The following is a 20,047-nucleotide window of genomic DNA, read 5'->3' on the forward strand; positions in this document are numbered from 1 at the left end:
TGGAAAGCTGTGTATTCATGATGAGACCTGGATGTTTTGGCCAAAGGTGGCTTCCTGCTGTCCTTAACTCTGTTCTTCCATGTAAAAGTCCTTTCCGCTAGGAACGGGTCCCTGTGGGTGTGGGGAGAGGCAATGATTTGCTCTTTGTGGCTGCGGAGTTTCATCTGGTGCTGCTGGATGAGAAGCTCGACCTGAGCCAGCAATGCGTGCCTGAAGCCCAGAAAGCCAACGGTGTCCTGGGCTGCATCAGAAACGTTACTAGCTGGGTGAGGGAGGGGACTTGTGGCCCTTCTCTGGACTGTCTCAAACAGCTCCGTGTCCTTCCTATGCTGAGGACTCCAGAACTGAACCCAGGACTCCGGGTGAGTCTCACCAGAGCAGATGAGCAGAATCACCTCAGGATGGACATCGCCAGATTATTTTTGTCTAGGAGGGAGGAAAAAAAGCCTTGTGACTCTGAATTTTAGCCTTTTCGCTCCCTGTCAGCCCTTTCACGGTCCTTCAGCTCTCCCAGGAATCACATTTGGGAACAAACAGCATTTCTCATTTAAAGACAGTCCCAAGGAGGGAAAAAACATCCCCGAAGATCGCTTTGTTCAGCATTGCCGCAAGGTTTTGGCTAAAAATTAAGCTAAATCTTCAACCTTGATTAATTTTCCTTTGCTTCACTTGCTGTCACGTGTGTATTTGTCTGGATTAGAGCCTCTTTTTTGTAAGCTGCTGTCTTCTGGACTATATGTAAGCTGGTGGGAAGGAGGTGCTGGCCCAGAAGCAGTTGGATAAGTTCAACAGGACAAGAGGGAATGGCCTCAAGCTCCGCCAGGGGAGGTTTAGGCTGAACATCAGGAAAATATTTTTCATGGAAAGGGTCATTGGGCACTGGAACAGGCTGCCCAGGGAGGGGGTTGAGTCACTTTCCCTGGAGATGTTTAAGGGATGAGTGGACGAGGCACTGAGGGACATGGTTTAGTGATTGATGGGAATGGTTGGACTCGATGATCCAGAGGGTCTTTTCCAACCTAGTGATTTTGTGGTAAGGGCAGCGTGGCAGAGCTGCCTGTTCCTCCCAGCCCCCTGCTCCCATCAGGGCTGGTTGCCCCCTGCCCTCATCCCTGTGGCGAATTATCCCATAATTCGCACGCCTAGATATTGTGCATCTCTTTCCCACCTTCTCCAGGCTGTTTCCTACTGCTGTGGGACTGTTGCTGTGTAAGCCCGAAGCAGGATCTGGCCATCTCCAAGGGGCTGAAGGGAGGATTCTCTGGTGGTTGTGTCCCCAGACCCAGCTTGTCCCCAAGCTTGTGCCAAAGCTTTCAAATCCTTCCCAAGTTGCACCAGGTGAAGGCAGAACCAAAGAAACCTGCAAGATGTGGGGGATAATTAATATATTTCTGTATGGGAACACTGTCTGTGACAGTTTAAATGGAACAGTCCTTCTGATCTACTCTCACGTCCTTGTTAAATGTACAGACATATACATGGAATGGTTGGACTCGATGATCCAGTGGGTCTCTTCCAACCTGGTTATTCTATAATTCTACGATTTGTGCAAAAGATTGGGCTCGACTCATTTACACCAGCAAAGAGCTGCCCCTTTGATTCACCCCAGGAAGAAGCTGAGATGTTCGCATCCCGGGGCGGGGACACAGCAGCATCTTGGTCCCCGGGCTGCCCCCTAAATCTCAGCACGGGGAGGGTGGAGAGAGAAGCTAAAACCCAGCTTCAACCAGCGGAGAGCTGGGGAAGAAGGGGGCTGGGTCGAGCTGCCTCCTCTCCCGAAAAGATCTGCCTAATCGAAGGGAGAACGGAGCACGGGGTTGGTTGTTTTTGATTTTCTAAACCCCAGGGTGGCCCCCAGCCAAGGCCTCCTGGCGATGGAGGGGATAAAGTTCCCAGAGCCACCGCGAGCCTCCGCTCGCTTGCCGGTGCTCTGAACTTTGCCTTGAAGCTTGCACGGCTGCATCCACGCCAGGATCTCTCCAACAGATGCTTTAGACCCAGCTTAGCAAGGCTACGCTTCTCCCGTCGAGCCAAGCCTTTGAGTGCCTTGCAGGGAGGTTGCTGGTTGGAAGAAGGTAACTTTTTTTTTACTACTATTTTTTGTCTCCTTTCCCTCCCTCCTTTTTTTTTCTTTTTTTTTTTTTCCCTTTTTTTTGTCATCACTTCTTGCAAACTTGGCAAGGCGGGGGAAGCCGGGCTGAACGAACCCGTGGAGTTGGTTGTAAACGCAAGAATCTTTCTGCGACCTCTTTCCTTACGGTGGGACAAATCCTGCCCTGGAGGTGCAGGAGTCCCCCAGAATCCCAGCTCTGCTCTTAAGCAGGGATTTTTCCTCCTACTTCAGGGAAGCTTTTTCCTAGGAGTTGCTCACTGTCCCCCTCAGCACCGGAGGAGCTGAGTTTATGGGATGCTCTGCCCTGAACCCCTCCCAGGCACTTCTTTCCGTGCTGATGTACGACTTTGTCAGCAGGTTTTGGTGCAATCCTGCAAACTCCTGACTTTCCCCCTTTGCTGCCTTGTGGAGGGGGTTTGTGTGCAGCAGGTGCTGCTGCCTTCGCTTGGAAATGAAGGAAGGGGGGGGATATCAAGAGCCTAAAAATAACCTTAAATAGCCTCCGTGGCTTAAGTGTTTAAGCTGCCTTTGCTTTTAAAATGCAAAAGACGCTTCTCCTTTGCCTTGCTGATGTGTTTATGATCTCTGTGATGGATTTATTATCTGCAGGCTCCAGCTTTACAGAGAAAAGGCTTTGTGAGGAGCTGGCGAGGCTCCTGGGCTCTCTTCTGGGTAGTGGAGGTTGGGGTGAAGAAGAGATTTAGGGGAGAAAGGGGGCTGTTTCGGATGAGAACTGGTTTCTCTATGTCTGAGATGGGAGAAGGGAGGAAAAAGCTGTCGGAGAGGGATGGCTGAATGGGATGAAAAACTTCCTCCAGACCTTTCCCTGCCCAGGGCAGGGGCTTTCCCAAGAGGATGGGGAGAGCTGTAGGCTGGAGCGCAGTGAGTTCATCAGCCACCAGGCTTCCTGCATCAACTCACCAGTGCAATGAGTTCGGTGGCCTCAGTCCCCTGAAGTTGAGCCTGTCCTGGGGGAAGGGTGAGCAGTGACTTCCCAGTGGCTCCAGCCACTGACTGGATAGTCCAGAGCCAGGGTGTGAGCTCCTTGACGCTTGTGTTTGGGGAACTTGGGGACAGCATGAGGTCTTCATGCTCAAAAAACCTCTGCATGTCCAGAAAGATGATAGAAGTCTTCAAAAAGCTGTGGGTAAGGGCATCTTTGGTGCTTGAAGGGCTCCAAAGTCACCAGTGGAGGGAAGGAATGGGACCAACCGTCCCTTTGCCCTTTCCAGCTGAACAGAAGTGCCTGAAAATCAACCCTTCTCATCTCATTTTTGTGGACTTTGGGATCTGAAGTCATCTGGCTCAGCTTGTGCTGATGTGAGACTGGGCCTTGTCTCTCCAAGCATCAACTGAAGCCTCTCAATCCAGTTTGGGGAATGAGCATCTCATGAGCTGGACCACCAGCTCCTCTCTTTGCTGATGTCCTCCAAGGCCATCCCTGTGTCACCTGCTTCATGGGGACCAGCAGAGCAGCCACCAGCACAGCTCCTGAATGCCAATTGAATTAGAGGAGATGTCGCTTAAACAACTCTTCCCCTCCTTATTCCAGCCCAAGAGCTCCCTGAACAGTTGTGAAACGAGATCTTTATCATTTTTATTAAAAGCTGTACATAAGGCATCACCATTAGGCTTCATGGGAGGAGGGAAGGGGGGGTAATTCCCTTATGGCTCCCCTCTTCTTCCCCCAGTTTAATTCAGAGTGGTGGGATGCAAAAGCTCCCCAGAGAGTGATGGATAGTGGGAAATGAGGAATATGAAGGAGCTTTATTGAAGCCATCAATCTCAGGCGAGGCTGCTGCGATCAAAGGCCCAGCCTGTTTCGGCAGAGGTTACGCAGAGAAGCAAAGAGATCAGGTTTCGGGGAAACACAGGGCATCAAGAAAGAGGCTGCGGAGCCAGGGAGCTCCTGGCTCAGCCTGGCCACAGGAGCCAGCACCTGCAGAGCAGGGTGGAGAGCGGTGTCCTTGCCCTGGCTGGGGATGCTGATCCTGCTGAGGTTTTGGCATACCTGCCTCTCCTTCTCCAGGTCACCGGGCTCTGCAGCCTGGGCAGGATTAGGGGGTTTAACTCTTCCCTGTGCTGTGGTGAGGCTGAAGACCCTCATCACAAGCTTCTTCCCATCTGCAGTGAGGTCCCTCCTCCAGCACCAGCCCTCTTGGCTGGGTTTATAGGGGACCCTTTGGGGTCTAGCCTTGGATGTCCCTACATCACATCATCACTTATTCAGCCTTGTGCTGCCATGCCTTGCCTGATAGTGTCCAGCAGATAGGTTGGAGGCTCTGAAGCACCTCCTCCTTTCTCCAGACACTTGTTTTTTGTGGATGATGACCAAGATATTGCCGCCCTGCTTGGTGGGCCATGAAAGAGGAACTTCCCCTGAAGCAGGAGAACATCCATCTCATGGTGAGCAGCAAGTTGGGCTGGAGGATTTGAACATCATCTGGTGCTGGGACGTTGTTGACCAACCTTAGTCCCATACCCATTGAGAGACAGGCAGCAAAGCCCCAGGAGCTGTGTGTGTGTGATCCTCTGATCGAGGGTGTGCTGGAAGAGGACACAAGGATGTGCTGGAAGGTGGAGCTGACGTGCCACCCAGAGAGCTTGTCAGCTCCGTCTTGTGATGTTGCTGCCCAGCGCAAATTCAGGCTGTAACTTGCCCAGTGGGGCTCCCTTATGTGCCTCTGGCTGAGGTTTTCTCTTCTTTCCTTCCTGCTCTTCAGAGGCCACCGTGTCCCCAGGCAGCCAAAAACCAGAGCGTTAGCAAAGTGGCATCTGCTGCCTTGTTTGGAGGTGGGTGGCATGGGGCAGTGCTGCTGGGCTGGCAGGTAGCTTGACCTTGCTTTCTGCTTGTTGCACTTCATTGAGTGACGCCACGGGGAGGTGAGAGGGGCACAGGCAGTCTCATGGTGGCTTTTGGAGCTGACTCTTCATCCAAATGCTTTATGGTGGGAGAAACAGCATCGCCAGCAGGACGCTGCCCCATGCCAGGGCTGGCAGGGCTCGCTTTAACTGCCTAAACACCAACCCCAACTTCCAAGTCCTGCCAGCCTTGGTGACCCTACAGGAGAGGAAAGGGACTTGTAGATGTGTGTGTGCACTGCCCTGAACTTTACAGGCTCTTTCTACCTTTTTACTGAGTGCTACATTCCTGGGAGGTGAGGTCAGAGCTGCTTCTCTGCTCAGGCGAAAACAAGAGATGGCTGGAGAGCCGATGGGACACACGCTGTGTGGATTGAGGACATGCTCTGGGATCTGCCTGAGTGGGTTCCTCGCTCAGGGCTGGTGGGGTCTGTCCTTCCTCTGCTGGAGCCTGTGCTTGTAGGGAGTGTGATAGTGTCAGCACTTTGATGTGGACCAAACGCTGGGGTGGGATGATCTGAGTTTTGATCCTCTGGGAAGGGAAGTGGAAGACCCAGGTCTCATCTAAAGAAAGTCCCTGGAGGGAACCAAAATCTGGCTGGGGCTGTGACATCCAGCAGAACATCAGGCCACGGAGCAGCACGGCCGTGGTGGCAAGCGCCACTTGTCTGTCTAGGGACACGACTGCCAGCAGGATCACAGACCTCATTTGGGGAATCTCTTTGAAGCTGGTGTGCTAGATCCATCATGAGGGTGAACACCAGCTGTACAAACATCAGCCCCAAGCACAGCTGCCGGCTCAGTCATCCATTTCCAGCCTGTCACCTTGGAGCCATTGTGCAGCCTGGAGGGGTTTGGTGATGCCCCTGAGCTGTGGGATGAGGTGTCCCCAGGACCTGGACTAGTTCCTGGGGCTTGGAGGCTTCCTGGCATTTAGTGATGTCTTTGGGCAATGCCTTTCTGATAGTGATGGTAGAAGCATGTCACAGCTTCTGCAATGGAGCTCCAGGACAGCAATGGAGGGTGTGGGGCTGTCTGGGCCAAAGTCATCAAGAGATAATGAGGAGAAGGAGAAAGGATAGCTTGTTGAGTCTGGCACCATGACAAATCCTTCTTCCTTTTTATTGCTACAAAAGGAGAGGGGCTGAGGTTTTCTTCTGGGGCTGGGGGAAGCTGGAAGCTGTGTGGGGCATCTGGTGGCACAGAGGGACACTGGGGACATAGGTCACGGGCTCCCCAGCTGCAGTGAGGTCTCATCCCTGCTTTGCCAACCAGCCCGTGCTGCCGAGCCCAAAACTTGACCCTTGTGCTGGTTTTCGAGTCATTGGCGTAAAAACTGTTAAACAACCCAAACAAAGGCTCCGAGTCTATCAGCATCCCGCAGTGGGCAGGGAGCGGCCGGAGGACGACTAGGTGTGCCCTGAGCACTCGTGTTGTGCAGGGCAGGGGGGTGTTCATCCCTTTTCCCTCCTCCCGAGTCCAGATAAAAGCTGGATCCTTGGAGGAACCGCTGGATTTTGAAAACTCCCAGTCACCCCCGGCTGTGGGATTGACCCGAGAAGATAAAACCTCTTCCTCGTCGCCTCCATCTCTGCATTTCCAAGAGCCCAGGAGGACTCACCTTGGGAAAGCCTGTTTGCTTGCTGCCTCTCACCATCTCTCCGCAGCCCACGGAGAGAGGAAAGAGATGGCTGTAGCAGCCAACAGCTCTGGTGGGATGCACAATGCTCCGCTGGACAACAGCTTTTTCACCGATGATGATCTTGCTTCTGACTGGTACATCTATGAAACCATGGAGCCATCCGCACCACAGGATGAGTAAGTGTCCAGACTTGCTGATGTGTCTCCCTGTCCCTCCTGGGGTCGCCCTGGGCAGCTGCAAGCCTCCTGCCTAGCTGCTCCATCCCCTTTCTGTAGGGCAATGTCCCCTGAGGTGATTTAAAACTGCTTGGTTTGTCCCCTAAAAATGCTTCATTTCTTTAGGGTGCTTCTGGCAAGAGTTGGAGTAAATCCTGCAGCAGACACCTCTGCTAAATGCACTTTATTTTGCTTAACTGCCTCCAAAATACAAAGTCAAGTTCATGGTGTTAAACTGCTGCCCTGACCCTTCTGAAGCCCTTTGATCCTTTGCCAAATAACATCCCTGGGCATGCATGGAGGTGTGGTTGCCTGCTTTCTTCTCTCCCAAATTAGTCTGTAAGTGGATTTTAAAGCCTAGTCCCTCTCCATTCATAAAGATCAGCTCTTTATCAGAATGGACTCCCCCAGAGCAGCGCTGCATGGGCTGCGTGTGCTCCAGGGACAGGACCTAGCACTTCATGCCCTCCTAGCTGAACGTCATTCCTGAGGGCAAGAGAAGTGCTATAGGGAGGGGAAACTGAGGCACAGAGTGACACGGCAATTTATCCAAGTTGTCCCACAAGGCTTGAAGCTGGGCGTCCCAAGGCCCACGGATCAACACCTATTGTCCCTCTGTTGACTTAGTTCCCTGTGGGTGGGTTTTATGCCACTAAGTTGACTGATACCTAATCCTGAGGGTAAGCAGGAAGAGATCCCGGTGGTGGACCAACCCAAAGGGTTCCTCTTCATCCTTAATCTTCTGCATTGTGAAACAGCCTTTGAAATCTGCTTGCCCTGCCCTCGTTTGCCCAGGCAAACCTCCACCTGCATGACCCAAAGCTCTGCTAAAAACCTTTGAAGTGTTTCTTGGGTGTCCTCCTTTGCAGCAAGCCATGGTTGGTGAAGGGATGGAGGCAGCACCGTGCCGGGGGGGTATTGTCCATTTGACGGCTCCTGGATGCTCTGGCTTTAGATGCTGAAGCCCTGGTGATACCAAAAAGGGTTTTGGTCTCCCTGGTCTCTCAGCCACATGGGTGATTTTCCTGGATTTCTAGAGTCTGGACATTTTTGATCAATGGGAGTTTTCTGGTCTATCTAAGGCCAGCTGTTGGGAGATAAAAAATAAGGCAAAACCCAGAACTTTGCTAATGGCAGCTGGTCTTGTTCTGGCAGGGTTGTGACACCTTTGGATATGTGACGCCCAAGAAATCCTGATTTCACTATCAGACCCTTCCCAGCAGCCTTGCTCATGGGAGCTCTGCAGCTCCCATCTCTGCCCACTGCACTGGTGCTGTGGGGTTTGGGAGGGCACGAGGGCTGATGTGACCTTCCTCCCCCTGCGAGTTCTGGGGCTCAGGGATTTCAGCTCCCTGGCACAGGGATTTGCTGCCTGGGGTTGGATGCAAGTGGCTGGGTATGATTGCGCCTGGCCTTGGCGAGAGGAGGAGGGCTGCGGTGAAGCAGAGATTAAGGGATGCAAAGGAGGCCAGAGAGTGAATAAATAATGTGAAGCCTGGCACGCCTGCCTGGCTGGCTTTGGCTGGCTGGGGGATGTGTCTCTGGGATCCCATCCTGCACGCACCTACCCCGGGCAGCGATCAACTCCGGTGTCCCCCCAGCTCTGGGGCTGATCCCTCCTTCATGAGAGAGGCATCGAAACACCCTGCAAGGGGTCTTCAGCCTCCCAGCTGGCATTACATAAGTGCAGTGCCTTAGGCAGCAAGTGGAGCTGCTGCTTTGCAGGCTGCACCCCTCAAAAAGACTGACCCAGGACAGATACGGGTGTAAAAGAGGTAAAGCGGGGGTTCACCCTTCATTGCTGATCCCCTGCTCAGCCTTGGCACGTCTGTACATGCAGGGAGGTCTCCCAGCCCCTGTGGAGATCAGCTTGGGGCCGCTCCTGGGTGTTATCTCTCTCACTTGAACATAAAGTTGTCTCGTGAGGGTGACTTCATCCTTGGTTATTGATGGTTGCGTAGCCCTGCTCTTTGGAGGTTTGTCTCTTCCCAGTGTCAGACTGGAATCTCTGCTGCCACCGTGTACATGGGCATCATCCTGTCTTTGCTTTGCCTTTTGTGAACTGAATACAACCGCATCTGATGTTTTTCCCCACTTCCCAGCATGTTACCCAGTGTAATCCCAGACTGCGACCCCACCATTTCTCCCAGACTGTATCACATCTGCATGGCACCCATCTCTGTAAGTACCTGCCAAGTCCTGTGGGGTGGGATATTTGCCCTAACATCATATTTGCTGTTCTACAACTCAGGTCTTGCCCATCCATTCCCAAATAGCAGATCTGGGCTTTTCAGCTTGAGCTGGAGTGAGGTTTCAGCTGGGATGTTCTAGCAAGGGACTTGCGCATCTTGCATGAGATACTGTTTTATGCCTATGTTCTGCTCTCATGAGACCTCACCTGGAGCCCTGTGTTCAGGCCTGGAGTCCTCAGCACAGGAAGGACATGGAGCTGTTGGAGCGAGTCCAGAGGAGGCCATGGAGATGATCCAAGGGCTGGAGCACCTCTCATACAAGGATAGGCTGAGAGAGTTGAGGTTCTTCAACCTTGAGAAGAGAAGGCTCCAGGGAGACCTTAGAGCAGCTTCTAGTACTGAAAGGAGCTTCAGGAGAGCTGGGGAGGGACTTTTTGCATGGGTATAGAGTGATAGGATGAGGGGAATAGCTTTAAATTGGACAGGGGAAGATTTAGATTAGAAATTAGAAAGAAATTTTTCACGATGAGGGTGGGGAGGCCCTGGCCCAGGTTGCCCAGGGAAGTTGTGGCTTCCCAGTCCCTGGAGCTGTTCAAGGCCAGGCTGGATGGGGCTGTCTGAGTCCAGTGGGAGGTGTCCTTGCCCATGACAGGGGGCTGGAACTGGATGGGCTTTAAGGTCTCTTCTTGTCCAAACCATTCTGTGATTCTATGATTTATTTTTATTTTTTCCAGCATGGTCCCTCTGAGATGTTTAAATCTCGTAATCCCTCAGAGCAGTTTAAAGGCACGTGTCCCTGCCTCAGCTGTGTCTGAATTTAAGTCTTAGGTGGAGATGGTGTCTCTGTGGAGACTCCTATCCCACAGCAGCATGTCTGAGCCCCCCACCCAGTCACCCCCCATGTATTTACTGCTCCCTTGATTGGGTTTCTGGCAGTTGGCTGTGCTCGTGGGCTTGTCCTTGCTGGTGAAACGCAGGCGTCTCTACCAAAGCTGCTGGAACGGTGTCCCAGGACTGCTCAGGTACCCTGGCCCTCCACCCCAGTCTTCAGGGTCCCTCTCAGCCTGCATCCAAGTGGGTGGAGGGATGCTGAGGTGCAACATGGGATAAACCAGCTCTGGGCTAGAGGATGGTGGGGACAGAGCGAGCTGGTGTCAGGCTCATTCCTTCCTTGGTCTGCAGTCCAGCCAACTTTCTGGAGGAGGAAGGCAACCGAGGGCTGGTGGCTGCAGTGTTCGGCATATTGTTCTCCTCGCTGTGTGTGCTGGTCTTGGACAAGGACCCTCTGCCACTCATCACTCACTCCTCCCAGAGCTCTCGGGGTAAGTTGAGCACCGTCCTGGCCTGTGGGCACCACACTCTTCCCCACACAGGACCACACTGAGCAGCCTCTTCACCCTGGTCCATACCGAGTGCCACCTTCTCTTGCCTGCTTTACTTTCCCTTCTCTCTTCCCATCGTCCCATCTAGAGTACTGGAAGATCCTGGCTTTGCTCTACTACCCTGCCTTTTACTACCCCCTGATTGCCTGTGCCACCGTCCGGCACAGGGTCAGCTACCTCCTGGGCTGCCTGCTCTCCTGGTGCCACTGCGTGATCCACATCTGGCAGAAGGTGGATTGTCCCCAGTCACCGAAGGTACGTGTCCCACCACCTGGGGAAGGAGTGAGGAGGCTGGTGTGGCCGGGGGCTGGAGATGGCTTTCTCACCATCTCCTTATAGTGACATCAAGGCGTCACTTGCCCAGGACTAGACCCTAAATGGGGTCTGTCTCATGTGTGACAACTCTGCTTCTCCCCAGATATACAGGTACTACTCCCTGCTTTCTTACATCCCCATCATCCTCTGCCTTGTGCTTTTAAGCCTTTGGTATCCAACCCTACTCATCAGGAGCTTCACTGGGCAGGAAGAGACCTTGGATAAAGAGGTAATGAAGATCCGTGGGGTGACTTGTGGGGTGGTAGTGTGGGAGGAACTCTTGATGGACCAAGACGTTTTTGGGAGCTCTCCTGCCCATCTCTGCCCATGCTCTCCCCCATCTGGCTGGGGGACTGGCAGAACTGGGGTGTTCCCAGGGCACGTGTTCCCAACTTCGCTCTGACACTGGAGCTGCCTCCACTCCATCCCTCTGACGGCATGGGTCGCAGCCCTGTTTATCTTGCTGGATTTAGAGAGGGAGTGAAAAATCCATCTTTGGAGTAAACTTCTTAGTACAAGAGGCTTAAGGCATCAATGCGTCCCATTCAGGCTGGGACTGGGGTCACCTTGTTTTCCCAGCAGGCTGGATAATCCCCAGCCCTTTGGGAAACGATGGGCTTTGTTGGGAAGAGAGGAGGGAAAACCTACTTAGCCAAAAAAAAAAAAAAAGGCGGTCAGCCCAATCGTGGACTGAAGTGACCCCCGGCCTCTTGAAAGGAGCTGGCTGGTGGGAATGAGGGGCTTCAGCTCTCCTACCCGTGTGCCTAGTTTCAGGCTGCTTTGTTGATGGGAACACGTCAGATTTATCACCACCCTTGGGGTGCCAGAAGATTTGCTGCCAGCATTGCTCTGATCCTTTCATTATCCACCCAAGGGCTGGGAGCCCAGCACCCATGTCCTGTCTGGAGGGTGTTGTGGGGCACCGCGCTAGTGATGGGCGAGTGCCCGTGGGCAGCAGGGCAAGGAGGCAGCTGCTGGGTAGGATGCAGATGCTATGTTGAGAGTCTCCCAGAAGACAGAGTCACCTCTCCCTGCCTGATTGCCTGAGCGCGTCCCTATGCTCAAAGCAGGCAACTTATTGCTGCTTTCCTTAAGGTTGCAGGAAGAGGTTATTACAAGAAATACTTAAAGGCTGTCCTGTCCAAACGCTTGCAAAAGGGGAGGTAAGGAAGACACCTTCCTATAGCTCTGTCTGACCAGCAAGCATCTGCGCCCAGTGCTTGCAGTGGGGGCAGATTGGCTCCTTGCTCCCAAAGAACACGCTTTTCACCCTCTCCTTCCTCCTCCAGCTCCACTAAGATAGAAGAGAGCCTACTTTCAAGGGTCCAGACCTATTTGCGTTCCTACATCTACGCTCCCGAGGAAGGTAGGCTGCGGGCAGGCACGGGCTGTGCTCTTGGCTGTGGCAGCAGCTCAGCGAGCAGGCTGCCTCCCCTTCCCCAGGGAGAAGAGCAAATGCCTTTCTTGGCTCCTTTCCCAAAGCATCTGTGCCGTGGCAGCTGCCGCCCGCCGCACGTGCGACGCCTCAGCTTATCACAAACTGTTGCGGTTTGGGATGGGGAGCTGGACCTCCCCCTCCTCCGTGGGGATGCGGGTGGGCTGAGCCAGCGAGGTTCAGGCGTGGGTTGTGCTAATATTTGCAATCTGATGCTCGATAAATTTACGCAAAGGGAATAAAATCTACAAGAAGTGGATAAAATTCCTAGCATCCCAGGAATGGGGGACTACTCCTCACCCCCTCTGCCCATGGAAGAAGCGGGGGCTGTCCTGGGATGTGCACCCCAAAGGATGTGACTCCCCAGGTGGCAGGTAGCCAGCTGCTGGGATTTGGTGCTGTGGGTGCACAAGGTTTCATGGGCTTGAGGGAAAGGAGGACCAAAAGGAAGGAAACCCACCCAGCCCAAGTACAAAGAAACCACTCCCAGCTATATATCTTTGCAGGATTTCCCTGAGGAAATCCCAGTTAATACTTGACCACCCTGTTCCAGTGCGCTCCCCTGGGTATTTGCTATGGCACAATTGGGTTGGGTGGACCCGTAGCCTGCTCCACTCCTCTCCCGTGATCCCACATCCCAGCTCCTCTCTGATCCACCCCTCCAATTCTGCCTTACAGATTTCCGGATCCCGCTGAAGCTCGTCCTGTCCATAACCATGGCTGTGATTGGTGTCTACCAGGTGATGCTGATGGTTAAATGCCAAGCAGAATCCTCTCCCTGCCTTCTTGGGTGTTTCCTCTCAAGGCAGAGGAGCCCGAAGGTCATTGCCACACCACGATTTTGATTCCAGGGGTGGCATTAGCGTGCCTCAAGGTATTACCATCCCTTGCCTGAGCTGCAGTAACCAGCCATGTGCTTCCTAGGCTCAGCCAGATTTAAGTCTAAGCCAAGGCAATGGCTCAGCAGTGGGGATACCATGACTCGGGGCTCACGTGGCACCATTCCCTCACAGGTTGCCCTGCTGCTCCTGGTAGCTGTCATCCCCACCATCCAGATTGTGCGGGCAGGAATGACGAAGGACGTTGTGGTATTGTTGGTCCAGTTTGGCTTGGTGCCCTCAGAGAATCCAGCTGTCCCGGGTGACATGGAGAAGGAGCTCAACACCGTCAAGTACTACCTGTGGTCCCTGGAAGGTGGGTTCCCAGACAGATTCTGCATCCATAGTTGATTTTTGGAGGATTTCAGAACTTATCAAAAAGATTTCTAGCCTGGAGGATGGTCCAGGAAACTGGTTGTTCACAGGGCAGCTTCCATGGGGACTTAAAAACCAGCTGCCGAAGCTGCAACCATGCAGACATGTAAGGTGGATGCGTGAGCCTGGTGCTGTGCCAGGCATCTCCAAGCAGCTGCCACGTGCCAAGGCGGTGAGACAGGGAGAGTCGGCAGCACCGCACTGCAGATGCTGCCCTGCGGCCGTGGGCTTTGATATGTGCTGGAATTGAGCAGATGGCCCCTGGTCCCCCATGCCCGGGACAATTGAAATCCCTGGATGGGGGGCACAGGGAAGGCTGAGGTGTCCCCCTCCCTCCACAGCACTACCTTGGGGTACCACCAGCCAAGAGGCGTCCTTTCTATGGCTTGTTCAGAGTCACCAAGCCCGTCTCATACCCTGTTTTTCCAACATCTCTATCTCTCCTTCCCCCCGTCTTGCTTCACTCCCTTTTCTGAAGGCATCTTCCCAGCCTCTCTCCATCGCACTGCCTGCTTATCACAGCTTGCTCAACGATTTATCCAGCGCCGAGCAAGCCTTGCTGCTTGTATTTCTTTTGGCTGCTTGTCATTCCCCTTCCCATTCACTTTCTCACTAGCTTAAGCCCACCTGTGAGATGGAGAAGGGTCTCTCTTTATCAGAAAGGGGCAGGAGGGAAACTGAGGCACAGTGCCCCGTTTGGAGCACATCCATGCAGCCCCATAAGTCAGCCCCGCCCTGACAATGCTCCTGAGATAACAATAAAATTCTGTGCTGGGGCTGATGGCACCTCTGACCCATCTGTCTCCTCCTGCTCCTCTGCAGTCTGCTACATCTGCTCGCTGGTGCTGTGCTGCCTGCTGACCTGCGCCATGCTGCTGAGGACGCTGGTGATGCACAGGTACAGGATGGTACCCGTTCCTCCAGCCTTGACCCTGCCACCGAGCTGGGGTGCAAGCTGGTCTCTCTCCCCAGGAACAACCTGAAGTCGCTCTACCAAGGGGCCGTGCTAGATGTTTTCTACAAAGCCCATATCCTCCGCCCATCCCGACAAGCCATCGTCTGCTGGATGAGCTTTGCCAGCTTCCAAACAGCTTTTGCCTGCCTAGGTAAAGGGTGCTGAGGAGCAGAATGGGGTGGATGGGTGGTGGACCCCCACCTTGCACAGTCTACCTCAGATTTAAGCATCTCTTCACCCTTATTTGCCCCTTTATACAAAGGGGTGGCTGCGAGGCTTTTGTTCTTCTTTCCCCAAACACAATCTGTCCTTGCAGGAAGGACCATGCTGAACACCAAATGGTTAGACAGAAATAAAGGGGGATGGGGGAATGGTGACTCGTTTTGGCTCAAGCCCAAGTATTTTGATTTGAGAAGCTGTCGCAGCATCTCGTGCTAAGGACCGTCTGTCTCCTCCAGTCCCGGTCTTCACATCCTGGGTGCTCCTCATGGTGCATCTTCCCCAACACAGGCTGGGTCTCCCTAGCTGGGAGGACTGGCTGTCACACAGATAGGTGGAGGACATCAAAGAGGGTAGAAATTCTCACCCCAGCATGGCATGGAGACATTTTTAAGGCCTCCCTGCCCCATCAGAGGTGACTCTGGGCAGCGTCTGTGGTGAGAGCCAAGCTGAGGGCAGTGGGGTGATGTGAGGGCAGGGTGACAACCACGAGGTTAGTGACCATCCCTCGGGAAAGGAGACCTATTCTGCAGGCAGATTGCAGAGATCGGCACAGGAAGGATATGGATCTGTTGGAGTGAGTCCAGAGGAGACCACGAAGATGGTCTGAGGGCTAGAACACCTTCCATCTGAGGACAGGCTGAGAAAGTTGGGGTTGTTGAGCCTGGAGAAGAGAAGGCTCTGGGGAGACTTTGTTTTGGCCACCGAGTCCTTGATGCATCCCCAGCAGAGCCAGCTGCATCTTGTCGTGCTGCCGTGGATCTACCTCCTGCTTAAAAATCTTGCTTTTCAAGTCATTAAAGCAAAGCAGTGGAGATGAAGCACAAGGAACTACAGCTGCTGCTGATCTCGGTGTGATTTATGATTAGAAATCAGAGCTCAGGCTGATTTTTATGATGAGGCATCGTAGTTGCAGCCCCAAGTGATGACTCTTCTCTGTGGGGATGATGTGGGGAGTGACAAGAAATGCTGAACTTGTAATTAAATTCCGTATGGAGCATTGTGTTCAGAGTGGGGGAGGCAGGTAAGGATGTCTCAGGCTTTTTAAGGGATTAAAATGAAAGACACACTCAGCAATGAGCACGGGTTTGGGGCATAAGAGCAAAGACAAGAATCACTTCTCCATTCTCCCCCACCATGGTTTCTCTCCACATATCTCCTTCCCAGGTCTTCTCATCCAGCAAGTGATTTTTTTCATCTGCTCGGTGGCATTTGCCTTCCTCTTCGTAATCCCGCTCCAGTCTGGCACAAGCTCATACCTCTTCAAAATCATCCAGAACATGTGGTGAGTGCTTGCAGCCCTCAGAGAGGGATGGAAAACCCAAGGGGATGCCGTGGCCATGGTGTGGTTTGGAGTACTTGGTCAAGGGGTGGGTCTGTTGCGAGGTCTTTCAGCTTGGCTAGAGGTTTCTGCTGCCTGGGATGGTGTCTCATATTTAAGACCTTCCTGGTATCCAATCTGCCTCTTCCCTCCCTCCCATCCAGGCCCTTCTGGTTGACCCTGGTTGTTGCTGTCATTGTGCAGCATTTAGCAGCTCACTACCAATTCCTGGAGCAGCATCCCCTGCGGAAGGAGCTCACCAACAGGTATCGGGATGTGGAGGGCCCTTGGGGCAGAGCTGACCCTCCTGAGGTTCAAGACCCTGGGACTGTGTTGGGTTTACAATGTGCCCCTGCTGTCTTGGTGCCTTCTGTGCCACGACCTATGGGGGAAGCCTGTGGGCCTGAGGGGTTTAAGTGGCTTCATGCTCCCAGAGAGGTTTCTTCAGATGCTTTAGAGGGCCATGGTCTGTTTACAGTGATGATTTTGGTGGGGTGAAGCTGGCAGGGTCTGTTCCCTGCTCCACAAACCCGTTTGCAAGCCTCAGAGGAGGCCCATATCCTTCAGGATTGGCTGAACTGGTTCAGACACTGCCAGAGGATGATATGCTCCTTCACTCATACATGGTGTCACTGCCTAAGTTGCCTCCTTAAGTTGAAGACCAGGGTGAAAGATGGATCTAGATGCTCTGTCCAACCAAGGCATTTCCATCACCACCATCGCTTGCCCAGCATTGTGAGGAGGCTACTGTAGGCTCTTCTGACCTCCACTGGAGCTGATGTCCTTCATCCTAAACCACTATGCTCATGTTTTGTCTGGTTTCTAAGCCTCCAAGCAGAAACGGAGACTCTCTGACTGCTGGAGGCCAAACTTTGAAGTCCTGATGGTGCACCAGGTGCTCTCCTCTCCAAGAACCCTGAAGGGTGTTGGCTTCCCTCCATGGGATGGAGACACCTCAAAGAGGGACTGTGTCTGCTGAGGAGGGAGGGAAGGGTGAGAGGCTTATTTTGGCAAGAGGTTTCTGTGGCAGAGAAGGGCCGTGCTTCCTGTCCTGTGGTGTTTGTGTTCCTTACTCCTCCTCCTCCACCCACAGGCGAGCTCTCTACATAGTCACCTACCTGCTGTTCCCCATCAATGTCCTAGTGGGTGTCCTGGCTGGGGTGTGGAGGATGGTCATTTCTGGCCTTTATAATGCCATCCACTTCTGCCAGCTGGATATCAGCCTGCTGAACCGCGGTGTGGAGACCTTTGACCCAGGTAGGATACAGGATTGGGTCCCACTGCAGCACCTCCATGAGCATGGGGTCCCTCCTCTCGCCATCAAGCTTCTGGCCAAAGGATCACTGGGAGCTGCTGATAGTGAGGGTGGCTTCAGGTCTTCATGCTCTGTATTCAGAAACAGGTAGGACAACAGGAGCAAGTGGCTCCTCCTGACACCTACTTGGTCCCACTTTTCCATCCATCCCCAAAGGCAGATGATGCCCTAGCTGGGGGTCTGTGGGCTTCACCAGTGGCCACAGCTGTCCATGAGCAGCGGACCCTCATCTTTCCTGTGCTAAAGGCAGGAGAGCTCAGCCCTTTCTCTGCTTTACCTGCTGGAATTTTGGGAGAGGAGCTCATCCCCAGCTCTGGAGGCAGAGCTGCTCTGGCAAAGCAGAGATGAAGCCTGGCAAATAACCGTACCCTTTGCTCTAGGGCAGGAGGGATGGGGGAGCCATGGAGACTGGCCCTAGCACACACGTTTACTGTGGGTTGTGTTCCCCCAGGCTACCACGCTTACTGCCACTATCTGAAAATCGAGGTCAGCCAGTCCCACCCAGTGATGAAAGCCTTCTGCTTGCTGCTCCTCCAGCTCACCAAGCCAGAGGGGCCACCTGGGCTGCAGGCCAGCAATGTGGAAGAAGGTGAGACATTCTCACTGCCAGGTTGGGGAGGATGCATGGCCGTTGCTGTGGGGTGGCATCGAGGTCTCCTCTGTGGGTTTGCTGCTCCTCTAGAGGTGCTGTTGGTGCCTTGGGGTAAAGGGACTGCTTGAGGGTTGTGGTTCTGCTGCTTCCTCTGCTTTTATGCCACCTCCTTTGGTGCATGAATGTCTCCATCCCAAGAGCTGCTCCCATTCCTCTGCCCATGCAAGGGCAGGATGAGTCTCATCTGCTTTCACCCCAGGGTGTAGGTGCCACCTAGGCAGCTCTGGTGATGGGGACATGGGGCTGAAATAGTTCCCTCTTCCCATCTCCTTTCAGGCATCCAGCTGATGCAGTCCAAGAAGGCACCGCCAAGCAGAACCAGGTTCAAGCAGAGCCGAGCCCGGTGGTGTCTGGCCTACACCCTCCTCAACAACCCCTCACTGACTGCTTGCCGGAAAACAGCCCTCTGCGACCCCACGGCCAACGGCACCCAGCTCAGCCCCCCAAAGCCCTGACCTCCAGAACAGCCCCCCACCTCTCTCTGCCTCCTACACACACTCCCATCCCATCCCTGTCTCCCATTGACTCTCCTCCTGTGCTGGCAGGAGTTTTGGGCACCTCTTGCTCCTCTCCAGCCTCTGATCCCTCTCCAGTGGTGATAGGGGCTGGTTTTTAGTTCTAGGTCTGTGCTGGGCCACTACCATGGTCCAGAGGTGAAGACACAGCCGAGGCAAATGGATCACCTCCAAGCCTGACTTCAATAGAGAGCGGTTGATGAGCCAAGCTAAAGCCCTCGAGCATCTCAGAAATACCTTCTTAAGAGTCACTGCTGCAATGAGCCCACCAGTTCTCAAGGTTTGCCTTTCCCACGTGGCCAGGCAAACGAGTACCTGGTGCCAGGGCAGTAAGGAAACAGGGAGAAGGGGGGTGAGGTGTAGGGATCCTCAGCCAGACTGAGTATGAGGAACTACCTGCCTCTTAGCGTGATCTCCCTGCGCAGAAGGTCCCCGCTGCCAGTCCCATCCCAGCTTCTCTCTTTCATGTCTGATCCTGGCTCTCCTCAGGCACTGCACCTAACCCTAGGAGTTTTCTTTCCCCAATTTTGTGAAGGCTGAAATCCCCGTCTGCTCTGGGTCATGAGGCTGCAGAGCCATTTATTTCCCTCTAACTCCCATCCCCTTGGTACCTCCTGCTGCCACTCTGTTTTGGGTAAAGCCAGTGGTTCCCCAGGGCCAGTGACCCTCCAAGAGCTGAGCTTGAATCTATAGAAAGCAGTTTTACACCTCACTTGGACATGCCAAGCCGGGAAAGGTTAATAAACCGCATACCTCATTCCTACACTGGGGGTGTGCCTGGTCTCTTGGCTGTTCCCAAATAAGCCAGACCTGGCAGGAAGGACCTGAGGACCATCGTAGCTGTGTCTCTGAGTGATGGTTGGGACTGACCTTGCTCAGCAGAGGCTTTGACCTGGGGGTGATGGGACCCAACCTTCCCATCTTAGGGAAGTTCTAACACAAAGCTGATCAGATTGGTTTCCCACTAACACGTTTGGCCCCCAAAGCACAGCTCCCGTGATGGATGGGCACTGAAACAGGACATTTTGTGGCTAGAGCACCAAAGATAAGTCTACAAGGTGTTGTTGGATCATTTCTTCCCCAGATGTAGCCCTTGAAAATCCTGTCTTCGGTGGCAGGAAGGATGGCTGGCATCAGCCTACTACTGCAGACAGCAAGCAGGGCTTTTGGTAAGCAGGGTTTCTGGGCCATCTCCTCCGGTTTGAGCCATCCTCAGAGGGGAGCGGACCTGCTCTTTGCAGGTTTCAAGGACCCCATCCCCTTTTGCTGGAGTGCTTTTATCTCTGTTGATGTCATTTAGGGTGAGTGAGGCTGAGCCCTGTGCACTGGGGTTTGCCTGGGGTGTCCTGGCATCTCCCCACAACATTGAAGCTCCCTGGGTGGGAGTCATTCCTTTCCCAGGAGCCTGCCCTTTCCATCCCAGCTAAGAGAAAGAGGGGCTCCTGCCTTGCAGGCACTGCCCAAACATCCACCCAGCACGCTTGGATGCTCAGAGCCCTGTCGCATCTGCTGCCCTGACCAGCACTGTTTTAATCGTATTTGATTACTGTCTGGCACATAACACAATGTCACCAAACTGGGTGACAATGGTGGCACCGGAGGCAGATCTGGGTCATTTTCTTTTTAAAACATCAGGAGCCTGAGGTGCAGTTCCTGCTGCC

General features: G+C 53.6%; 1 protein-coding gene across 2 annotated transcripts; it reads left to right on the top strand.

Annotated features, from left to right (window-relative positions):
• The first annotated feature begins 1,690 nt into the window (after window positions 1-1,690).
• Window positions 1,691-18,732, top strand: STRA6 (signaling receptor and transporter of retinol STRA6). Of its 2 annotated transcripts, none has more exons than XM_069866470.1 (18): window positions 1,691-2,075; window positions 6,459-6,793; window positions 8,935-9,013; window positions 9,961-10,046; window positions 10,207-10,346; window positions 10,495-10,661; window positions 10,825-10,950; window positions 11,817-11,884; window positions 12,011-12,087; window positions 12,835-12,896; window positions 13,170-13,350; window positions 14,232-14,307; window positions 14,382-14,515; window positions 15,751-15,868; window positions 16,069-16,170; window positions 16,998-17,161; window positions 17,671-17,808; window positions 18,148-18,732. In XM_069866470.1, exons 2-18 carry the CDS (start codon window positions 6,663-6,665, stop codon window positions 18,324-18,326), a joined length of 2,028 nt encoding a protein of 675 aa, XP_069722571.1. In that variant the 5' UTR covers window positions 1,691-2,075; window positions 6,459-6,662; the 3' UTR covers window positions 18,327-18,732. The 2 variants fall into 2 exon arrangements, with proteins under 2 accessions (XP_069722571.1, XP_069722572.1); XM_069866471.1 differs by having other exon boundaries at window positions 6,580-6,793.
• The last annotated feature ends 1,315 nt before the right edge of the window (window positions 18,733-20,047 follow it).

This window comes from Phaenicophaeus curvirostris, chromosome 12, assembly GCF_032191515.1.
Source record: "Phaenicophaeus curvirostris isolate KB17595 chromosome 12, BPBGC_Pcur_1.0, whole genome shotgun sequence".
Taxonomy (NCBI): domain Eukaryota; kingdom Metazoa; phylum Chordata; class Aves; order Cuculiformes; family Cuculidae; genus Phaenicophaeus; species Phaenicophaeus curvirostris.

Excerpts from the sequence above, each read along its gene's own strand:
- STRA6 (XM_069866470.1), top strand. The coding sequence starts at position 6,663 with ATGGCTGTAGCAGCCAACAGCTCTGGTGGGATGCACAATGCTCCGCTG. Across the intron at positions 12,088-12,834 it reads CATCTACGCTCCCGAGGAAG|ATTTCCGGATCCCGCTGAAG; the intron begins GTAGGCTGCGGG and ends TCTGCCTTACAG. Across the intron at positions 14,516-15,750 it reads AACAGCTTTTGCCTGCCTAG|GTCTTCTCATCCAGCAAGTG; the intron begins GTAAAGGGTGCT and ends TCTCCTTCCCAG.